The following is an 11,248-nucleotide window of genomic DNA, read 5'->3' as shown; positions in this document are numbered from 1 at the left end:
CGTCTTGAGGCGGAAACCTGGGCACATGTCCTTTTATTATTCGGCACAAACGATTCTGCCGGGGAAACTTTCCTCCGGGAGGGGGAGATCGAAGCCATCGTCACCGCCAATGCTTCCTCCTTCGTGGGAGGACCAATCTTCATCAGTGTCTTCACCAACACCATCTCATCTCTTGTATCCAATCATTGTCTCAAAACCTCAGATTTGTGCATGTGGGTTATTAGTAGTGTTGATTACATCTCGTAGTTGATGCTTGTTGGTTTACTTGGTGGAAGATATTATGTTCAGATCCTTAATCATCATTATTACACCTATGATCTTGAACATGTTGATGATGTGTGAGTAGTTACTTTTGTTACTGAGGGCATGGGAGAAATCTTGTTATAAGTAATCATGTGAACTTGGTATTCGTTCAATATTTTGATGATATGTATGTTGTTGCTTCTCTTAGTGGTGTCGTGTGAATGTTTACTACATGACACTTCACCATATTATGGGCCTAAGGGAAGGCATTGTGGAGTAATAAGTAGATGATGGGTTGCTAGAGTGTCAGAAGCTTAAACTCTAGTTTATGTGTTATTTCATAAGGGGCTGATTGGATGCATATGTTTCATGCTATGGTTAGATTTATCTTAACTCTTCTTTTGTAGTTGCGGATTCTTGCGAGAGGGGGTAATCATAAGTGGGTTTTTTCATTCAAGTAAGAACAACACCTTAGCACTGGTCCACCCACATATCAAATTATCAAATTAACGTACGTGAATCAACTCAGCATGATGAACATGACTAGACGGAAATACCCATGTGTCCTTGGGAGCGCTTGCTTCATATAAGAGTACTTTCAAGCATGTCATTTGCTATAAAAAGGATTGGGCTATCTTGTTGCACACTTGCTACTATTGTTACTTGTCGCTTGTTACTAATTATATTGCTACAAAACTATCTTTACTGTTACTCATAGCACTTGCAAATAATACCTTGCTAAAAACTACTTATCATTTCCTTCTGCTCCTCGTTGGGTTTGACACTCTTTGTTAGAGCATATTTCTCCATATGTGGTTTCTGGTAATTTATGCCAATCCCTATGGACTAATGGTTGCCTTAAGTTGTATTCGAAGGATTTGTCCATATGCACTTCTTGAAGTCCATCTCTTGGTTTCAAGGAGTTTATATGATGAACAAGGTGGTATTCAAGGTATTATCCAAAGATTGGTCATAATGACACAAGGTTGATCAAGATTAAGAAAATATTAAATAAATATGATCAACACACAAAGTGTACAAGATGTACCGAGAGGGATCAAGTGATCCCATGGTACGGTAAGCATTGTCCATAACGCTTTTGTGTACTAACCCATGGTCTTTGTGAGAGTTATATGTGGGGTTAGGTGTGTCTCCATGGGTTTGCATCAAGAGGAAGATCTTGTTCAACCTATGAAGGATGACATCAAGTGGTGGTCATCATCAAGATTGCGGTGTGCAAGATCAAGTGGAGCATCACGAAGATATCATGCTTGAAGCTTGCCGTCCATTGTGGTGGCAATGGACTTGTGAAGATGTGTTGAAGAGTGGCTCACCCATAGTGAGTATGGGGGAGAAATCATCTAGTCTTCATCAAACCAACACAATCAAGAAAGGTGGTCCATCTTGAGGAAGCAAAGATCATCATCATCTTGCTCAGAGGACTAGGCGCAAGATATAGGTTTGCCCTTGATAGGTTTTCTATTTTAGGATAGATTGTCGTACTGTCAAGGGGGCTCTCAAGTGAGTAGCTTGATTGTATCATTCGTTGAGAGCTCAAACCATTTACATCATTGCATCATATATTTTGGTTCTTGTTTGATGTTTCTCTTTGTGAGTTTTAGAGCTTATGGTCATCTTCACGACAAGCTCGAGTTCATCGAAAATGGAGTCCATATGCATCTTCAATGATGTTTTCAATGTTGGATGTTTTTGACGTTTCTTCATTCATAGAGGTCTCACATCTCTATATCATTGGCATTTTCATAGCTCTTCTCGTCCGTGAATCCAACAAGCTTGATTTTTCTCAATTTGGAGTTCGTATGTGAAAGTTTTGGCAGTTCCTGGAGCGGTAGTACCGCTCCCTGAGCGGTAGTAGTTTTTTACTACCGCTCCCGGGCGGTAGTACTGCTCCCTCAGATGTTCTGGCAGCGGTAGTACCGCTCCGGTCGGGCTGTGAGTGGGGGTAACGGTTGGATTCTTTCCCGCACTATATAAAGGAGGTCTTCTTCCCCATTGGACTAGATCCATCCGCTGAGCTCATGTTCTTCACCCATTGTTGACTTTCTTAGAGCTTGCTAACTCTCAATCCCTCCAATGATTCTTGCTAGTTCTTGAGGAAAAAAGAGAGAGGAGATCTAGATCCACATCTCCACCAATCACTTTCTCCTCTATGTGAGGGGAATCCCTTGGATCTTGATCTTGGAGTTCTTTGTGAGATCCTTGTTCTTTCTCTCATATTTCTCCATAGCTTTTGTTGTTTTGGAGAGATTTGAGCATGAGGGACTTGACCACTTCGTGTGTTCTTTCGATTGCATTAGTTGCATCGGTTTGAGTTCTCCACCGTGATACGTGGAAGTGAGAAGTTGAGAAGCTTATTACCCTTGGGTACTTGGTACCCCTAGAAGCTTGGTGGTGCCTCGGAGCTCAATCATTGTGGTGTAAAGCTCCGGGCAAGCGTCGGGGTCTCCAATTAAGTTGTGGAGATTGCCCTCAGCATTTGTGGTCACCTCGAAGCCATATGCCATTGTGGTGAAGCTTCATGGTGTTGTTGGGAGCCTCCAATTAAGTTGTGGAGATTGCCCCAACCTTCTTTGTGCGGGTTCGGTGACCGCCCTCAAGGGTCCCTTAGTGCAATCACGACATCTTGCATTGTGCGAGGGTGTGAGGACATTACAGTGGCCTTAGTGGCATCTTGGGGAGCATTGTGCCTCCACACCACTCAAAATGGAGATTAGCATCTGCAAGGTTGTGAACTTCGGGATACATCATCGTCTTCGTGTGCCTCGGTTATCTATTACCCGAACCCTTTACTTATGCACTTTACTTTGCGATAGCCATATTGTTTCTTGTCTTATATCTTGTTATCACTTAGTTGTTTATCTTTCTTAGCATAAGTTGTTGGTGCACATAGGTGAGCCTAGTTGTTTTAGGTTTTGTGCTTGACAAATTAAATGCTAGTTTTATCCCGTATTTTTTCAAGCCTAAACCGTAATTATTTTAAAGCGCCATACACCCCCCCTCTAGGCGACATCCACGTCATTTCACTCTTACATATCGAAAGGACTATGATTTATCCTTGGACAAAACCACCGGGGCTGTACTTGTCTGACTTTGCCAAGACTAGTTTTAACCTCTGGAGCTTTGGCATAGCTCCTGGCTCAAACTTCAAGCAGGTCTCCGCACACAAGCTAAACTTCACTAAACACCGGAATCCTTGGCTGCCGATTGCATGCCCTAGTTGTACACCATAGCGCAAACGCAGTGTAAGAGAAAGCAACATCGGTAGACTTGCGAGGATATTGACTCCCCTCTCTCCCATTTCACATACACCTGAAATGCCAAGGCGAGTGAGGTTGATGAGGGAGCTGATCTGCTTTGGTAAGGTGGGGAACCCAAAGTAAATATGTCCCCTAAGGACTAGCCTCCGGAGAGGCGGAGGAGAGGAGCTACTCGGAAACACCCACCAATCTAAGAAGTTAGAGCTTTTGAATTGAGTGAAACGCAAAGAACGTAGGCTGTTTGCAAGGAGTTTGGAGAGAGATGACGCCCACACTTTCATGAGATCTTCATCATTGAAAGCTCCATCACCAAATGATATCCATGTAATATCAAGTGCCCTTAGTTTGGTCAGCTCCCCAAGCCCTTCAATAGACCTTACAGATGCTTTACAAAGATTGATCCATGAAAGCTCCTCCAAGCATTGCAGATTCCCAATTTCGTCTGGCAGTGGAGTCGAATTTCCATGCAAAAAAAGGCACACGAGTTTCTTTAACTGAACAATAGTCCTTGGTAGTTTCATAATTACACAACCTCTAAGATCTAATACCTCTAGATTGTGCAAGTTGCCAATTTGTTCTGGAAGCTCGGTTATAGCTGTTCTGGGGCCTGTGATCCGGTAATCCCACGGTCTTTCCCTTTGTGTATGTTTTCCGTCCAACGTGATCCTTAGGTACTTCAGTTGATAGAAACTTCCAATATGTTGAATGTCATGATTCTTAGACTTCATAACACCTTCTATATTGAGCACTCGCAAAGCTTTGCAATTTCGAGGTAGTTGCTTACCTCTAGGTACAGTACTAGATCCAAATATATTTAGTGACCGAAGAAGAGATGCATCCTTTATTGGCAAATCTGCGGCTTCAGAAGAGTTTAAGTGGAGGGATAGCCAGCGAATATTCTTTGAAGGGTATTTACCATCATTCAACACAGTGACAAATTTGTCTTCAGCAGCTTGGCTTGTAATAAAATCCAACACAATATCATGAACTCCACAGAATTTCACCGTTGTACCATCCGCCCCAATCTTTCTTGCTTGGATCATGCTTCTGTTGATAAGCTCATTTAAATAGCTTTCTCCGAGCATCTCCATATCTTCTCTATTTTCTTCATGGATTAACCCTTCAGCCATCCATTTCCATATCAAAAATCTGCTGTCAATGTAATAATCCTCTGGAAAGACACTCAAGTATAACAAACAAGCCTTTAAGTGGGGTGGAAGATCAAAATAACTAAGAAATAATATTCTCTTCATTTGGTCAATGGGAGAATCTTTCTCAACTGCAGAAGAAACAGATTTCCGTATTTTCAACCAGACTTCAACTGTTCGACTTTTGCAGGCTAGTAAACTGCCTATACTGATTATGGCCAATGGCAAGCCACCACATTTCTTCAAAATTTCATCCGCTACTTCTCTCAAGTCTTGGGGACAACATTGGTTAGAAGGGAATATTCTTCCAAGGAATAAACTGCGGGAATCATCAATACTTAAAAGCTTCGCTTCGTACATATGCCCATCCATGTCAGCACAACATGCTGTTGCCACATTCTTACTACGTGTTGTAGCAATCATTCTACTTCGTTTGTTGTTATCAATAGGTAAGGCATATTTCACATGTTGCCAAGCTGATGAGCTCCAGATATCATCAATAACAATTAAGTACCTGCATATATTTGTTTGGGCAATACATTACAACTTCATTCCTTGCTAAATGTAGATCATATTTTCACTAAGCACATAAAATTAAGGCGGTACTAAGATTGAGAAAACTGCACAATGTAAGCTGCAAAATGATTTAATGGACTGTTAAAAGGGATGTTCTGGTACAAAATGTATAAGGCATGCATGCTTTGTCGATCTGGTGGTTGGTGCGTGCTGGATGGGGACTGATTGCTCGATATCACTTTTTCATGAGACAATTTCAGGTTGACTTACAAGAATACTAGTAGAAAGAAGAAATCGGGAATTTATTACCTCTTGTCTTTCAGGTGGTTCCTGATCTTGAGTATCATCTGCGCCAGATCCCATATTTCTGACTTGTCATACTCTTTTTCATTGACTTGAAACAAGATATCTTTTAAAAGGCTCTTGACGTTAGGAGTTCGAGAAACGGAGACGAAAGCCCTGCAATCAAATGGTTCTTGGATCTTGTTGTACACCTCCAAAGCTAGTGTGGTCTTGCCGGAGCCTCCAATCCCAAAGATGACCACCACGTTTGGTTTCGGGTCTTGCTCCATCAGCCACCCAAAGATTTTCTCCCGGGGTGCATCAATGCCCACAAGATTTCTGGCCGTCTCGTATTGTGCACGTAGCCCTCCTTGGTCCAAGGGCACAGGTGGAGGTGACGGATGGCACATGTCAATGTTGTACCGGTTGCGCCGCTCGCTCTCCTCGGCGACCATGGCCTTGAGCGCCTCGATCTCCTTGCTGATCTGGAGGTCATCCCATATCCCCTTGAGGATACCCACGGCCTTCTTCATCAGACCACCCTGGGAGGTTCCATGGTTGTGGCGGTTCTGCACGAAGCGATCGATGCAGTCCTCGATCTCAAACGACATGTTCCGCACCTTGTCCCTCCACTCCTTGGTGTGCGGGTCCATGTGCTCCTCCATATCTGAGAGCCTCAACAAGACAGCTTTCATGCTGCTCAGTTCATTTCTCAGGTACTGGATCCCAAGCTTGACTTGTTTGCCGAGCATGCTGCTGACCTGGTCGCCGAGCAGGCCAGTTAGCTTGTCGATGACAGAGTTAATGGCGCCCGTGACAACGCTGACTGCCATCTCTCTAACCCTGCATGCGCATCATCGAGTTCATTCAAGTGGATTTATCCCGATGGAAGTTTTTTCTTAACAAAAATCTTAGGACCGCGATATATTGGGAAAGTTTTTGTGGCAGCGTTTTCCTAAGTGAAAGCCCAACTTGCCATAACAAAACAAGTAAAATGCTCATGACAGCTTTGTAAGAATTGTCATGATCGGCGACAAAAATTGACATGTAGCGTGTTTAAAAAGCAGCAGAAAAATCGCCATGTATCCCAGAGGAATGACGTTCGTTCGATCGTGATCAGACCCTCATCCTAGACACGGTCCGAGCCGGCTTTTGGACCAGCTGCCGGCGGTCCGGTCCGGACCGGACCAAGCAACATCGCGGTCATGTCTTCAGGGACCGGACCGGCAATGGCCGAGCTCGGGCCAGACCGAGAGGACCGTGAGGACCGGCCAAGACAGGGACAGAGCGCACTCTAGAGCTCCGGCGACGGCTCATCGAAGCTAAAGGAAGCGCAGCTCATCGAAAAGATGTCTCGAAGATTGACAAGAATCAGAGAAAGCTACATCACCAAAAAGAACACCAGATGGGGCTCATATGCGACGAATCTGGCACAACGGCCGGTGGACGGAGACAATGTTTTAAATAGCGGGCTACGACAAATAGCGGCAAGCCTCTAAATACGGAGGTGAAAGAGACGATGGCCGATGCGGCGATGTAGGATCTCCCTCATTGATCTTTTGATGGAGATGATAGATCCAAGTGAAGCAGGTTCAGTGGACATGATTTCCAGATCTACAGAATCCGTTGGTCACGCGGAACCACGGACGGCGGCCACCACGACGGCGACCACCCCTGTCATGCCTGGGCCACCATGCCCTGCCGCCCTCGCCACACACCTCACACACCATCACCGTGGCCCCGGAAAGCCCCAGCCACGCCCCCGCCATGCTCTCGCCATGCCACTGGAGCTTCGCTCGGTCCGCTCGATCGGGCCGAGCTTTAACCGGACCGGACCGAGGAATTTTTTGTCATATTTTCAGGGTCCGGACCGACCGATTATTTTACTGGGCCAGGACCGAGCGAGCCACGAGGCGGTCCGAAAGACCGCTCATCTCGTCGAGGCTAATGAGACGCCTTGAAAGCGTTCCCTGAAACCTCTTTTTAGGGAACGTTCCCAGTTTTCTTTTCCGAAATCTTAATATCGCAGTAAAAAAAACATAGGAGCTTAGAGACTCACCTATAGGAGACCTCCAAACGGAGCAGAGAACCAGAGACCTGGAAGCAGCCGTTCGCCTCTCGCCACAACAACGACGGAGCCGAAGCGGTGGAAAGAGGAGAATTACTAGTACTACATACAGGCGAGCTTTAGTAGATGGTGTGGGATGGCTCGGGAAAGATGACCAACAGGGCATCGTTGACCAATTATGCAGGTAATATACAAGGAAGACATGTCCTCATCAAGAAACGATGAGCTCAGACCATCGGTGTAACATCCATACGGCAGACATTGATCTCTTCTTCGTGGAAAATTCGACCGTTGATTGCCAAGGTCTCGCTGTAGCTGTCGGGCATCTGATTTTTGCTCGTCAAGATCTCGCTGGCTACTGCTCAAAGTATTCTCCGTACTTAACAAAGTGTAATGTTCTTTTTTTTCCTTGTTTTTGGCGGAGAAATCAAAGTATCATGTTCTATATGCTAATTTTCCCCTGTTTCTATTAATGCTAATTTTGATCCCGTGCGTCAACACATAAGTCGACACCCCCACCAAAAAAGGACACATAAGTCGACAGTTTTTTAATCTCCAAGCCAACAGTGATAGCCATCCGAGCTAATTTTGATTTTTTTGACCCAGTGTGACTCTCGATGAGGTTCCGGAAGTCGACTTAGGGCCAGTTTTGTCGACCGCTTAAAAAATAAGCTGTCTCCTCTTCACCTATTATCATTAGCTGGATTTCTTATTCATTGTGGGTTATGAATTAGTTATAGGATAACTAATTTAGAAGCTTTGACAAATTTTACGAGCGGCTAATTTTTTAAGCTGAGAAAAGACAGCTTGTATTTTAAGCCGTCCAAAAGATTTGGCCCTTAGGCATAAGAATTCCTCATACAATTTAGAATTTGAAAAATCGTATTTAGTTACCTAGAAAAAAGACATATTTTGAATTGTTACATGTGTTAGCTTGAGGGAGACTCGTTTAGCAACGTCCAACTATTTCCCCTTCTTTTTTTAGTCCATTTTAATGAACCTTGCTCCTCTCGCGATGCCACGTGTTACATTACAAGCAACTAAGTCCATATTATAACCTTGAATTCTAAAATTGTCTACATTACAACCTTAAAATGTTGAAATCTCTAACCCCGTTTCCTCAAACTACTTTTCTTATCAGTTTTGAAATTTATGAGCGGTTGACCACCCAGTCAGTGCCATGTCACCAGGCCCAGTACCAACTTTACGCTCCATACGTAATATATTTCATGATTACAATCCATTCCCCACTCCCTCTACTCCCATAGATCCCAAAACCTTCAACCAACAAGACCCAACCGCCTTGCGGCGAAGTGACGAACGGCAAGACCACCGGTCCTGGTGCGCTACTGTCAGACAAGGTTGGCACTTAGACGATGCATCTAGGGACGAGGGAGGTGATGAGGGGTGCAAACACAGGCAAAGGAGGCATTGAGGCACGCAACCACCAACAGAGGAGGCATTGAGGCACGCAACCACCGACAAAGGAGGCATTGAGGCAGGCAACCACCGGCCAGGTAAGATCATGAGGGTGTGGTTGTCGGGGAAGGGATGCCAATGTACAAGGGAGGCTCCAGAGCCCGAGAGGCTTATAGACGTACATCATGCTTGTCCTCATCCCTCCACCTGATCTGATGCCGATGACGGAGACATTGGCATCGCGGACCTATGGGAAGAATAAGACTAGAAGACACTGAGGTATGAAGTGTCTGATGTGGTGGCAATGGATTGCCGGAAGCTATGAGGACTGCGATTTTTGGTGGAATTTTATTAGGGGGAAGCTGGAGGTCGTGCCATTGGAAAGGTGATGAGGGCGGTGTTGATGGAGACTATACGTCGCTAGGGATCAGCCGGGTAGGAGCCTTCGGGGAAGCACATCTCAAGAGGGTCCTGGTCGCCGGCATCGAGGGGGTTGTTGCCTTCAGTGATACAATTCACGAGGTACACTCATAAACTTGATAGAGTAAGCCTCAAAGTGGATTTTGAAATAGCCTACGACAAAGTTAAATGGCCGGTGTCAATGGGTTGACACATTTATGACAGGGCAATGTGGATGAGCAAGGTAAATAATGACATTGGTCACTATTTCTAAACATGGAAGGGATTGCAACAAAGAGGCCCACTATAGCCTATTCTTTTCAACATTCTCGTAGATCTTCCAGCGGTTCTCATTAGCCAAGCCAAGGAAGCAGGTCATGTTGTGGACTTAATTCCTCATCTGGTTGATGGTGGGGTTTCGATACTTCAGTTTGGCGATGACACCATTCTGTTTTATATTCGTGGAACATGACATTGAGAACACAAAAAATATGGAACTTCTTCTTTATTTATTCGATCAATTATCTGGTCTCAAGATTAACTTCCACAAGTATGAACATTTCTACTTTGGAAATGCTAAAAATGGAAAAAATGCAAACAATTGTTTGGTGGCGAGTTGCTCTTTCCTCTTTTATATACCTTGGTACCCCGGTGAATTTTGTGAACTTCTTAATAAAGAATGGAAAAGTATTGAGGATAGCTTTGAGAAAAAAATAAGTTGTTAAATTGGTAAGCTTATGTCTTAAGGGAAAAGGCTTATCCTAATCAATGATGTTCTCACAAGTTTACCTATTTCATGTTATCTTTCTTAGAAATACCCAAAAGGATAAGGAAAATATTGGATTACTATATATCCAGGTTTTTCTGGCAATCTGATAAACATAAGCGTAAATACTGCCTGACGAGGTGGGATTTGATCTCTCTCCCTAAACACCGTGGATGTCTAGCAGTGAAAGACCTGAAGACTAAAAATAAGTGTTTGTTGAGAAAAGAGCTATACAAGATACTTACTAGGGACGAGGTTTGGCAATAATTGCTTGGAAATAAGTACCTTTATTTTAAAACCATCTTTGAGGCAAGAACCAACGGACTCGCCATTTTGGAAGGACTTCGTACGATCATTTTTCTTGCAGAGGGACGTTCGTGGTAGGAAATGGCCTAATACTATGGTCTGTGAAGATACATGGCTAGGGGCACTAGTGAAAAACGAACATTTAGTCCCGGTTTTTCAACCGGGACAAAATAATCGGAACAAAAGGTTAAAATTTTTAGTCCCGGCTGTGTTACTAACCTAGACTAAAGGCCCTCCACGTGGTTGCTGGGGAGCCGAAACTAAAAGATTTTTTTTGATTTTTTTTCTTTGATTTTTCAAATCTTTGAATTATTTCATAATTTAATCTCCAATCATCCCTACTCACGAGCACTCATTTCAAATCTCATCTAACTTTCCGGCCAGTCACTCACTTCACTCATTTTAAATAGTCTAACTTTCCGACTGGTCACTAATCCTCTCACTCCTCCAACTCAAGCACGCTTAACTTTTCGGTCCTATCTTCACTAGTTACAAGTCTACACTTTTTGTTTTCTTGACAATAGTAAGCTATCAATCCAATTAATCCTTAGGTCTTGATGTCACATGATTTAATTCTCTGAATTCCGAACAATTATTAAAATAAACAACAATGATTAACAAACAACAAAAATTAATTTAAATACTTAAAAAAACTTGAAAAAAGGCAAAAAATTCAAAAAAACTCAAATAATTCTCAAAAATCCAAAATAATTAAAAAGTTCAAAATAAAATAAGTAAGAATAATAGTTTATTCATTTTTCGCAATTTTATCATTTAATATGTCATAATTAATATATTTAAATCTATAAATCAAAATTCAACA

The 11,248-nt window shown here is 43.3% G+C and overlaps 1 protein-coding gene across 1 annotated transcript; it reads right to left on the bottom strand.

The window, feature by feature from the left end:
• Window positions 1-3,313: 3,313 nt before the first annotated feature.
• LOC123441444 (disease resistance protein RGA5-like) lies at window positions 3,314-6,300 on the bottom strand. The gene is made up of 2 exons (XM_045117878.1): window positions 5,495-6,300; window positions 3,314-5,183 (listed from the first exon to the last, which is right to left on the bottom strand). Exons 1-2 carry the CDS (start codon window positions 6,298-6,300, stop codon window positions 3,314-3,316), a joined length of 2,676 nt encoding a protein of 891 aa, XP_044973813.1.
• Between the last annotated feature and the right edge of the window lie 4,948 nt (window positions 6,301-11,248).

Source organism: Hordeum vulgare, chromosome 3H (genome assembly GCF_904849725.1).
Source record: "Hordeum vulgare subsp. vulgare chromosome 3H, MorexV3_pseudomolecules_assembly, whole genome shotgun sequence".
Taxonomy (NCBI): domain Eukaryota; kingdom Viridiplantae; phylum Streptophyta; class Magnoliopsida; order Poales; family Poaceae; genus Hordeum; species Hordeum vulgare.
Note: the sequence above shows the minus strand (reverse complement) of the source record. Positions and strands in the feature narration are given on the sequence as shown.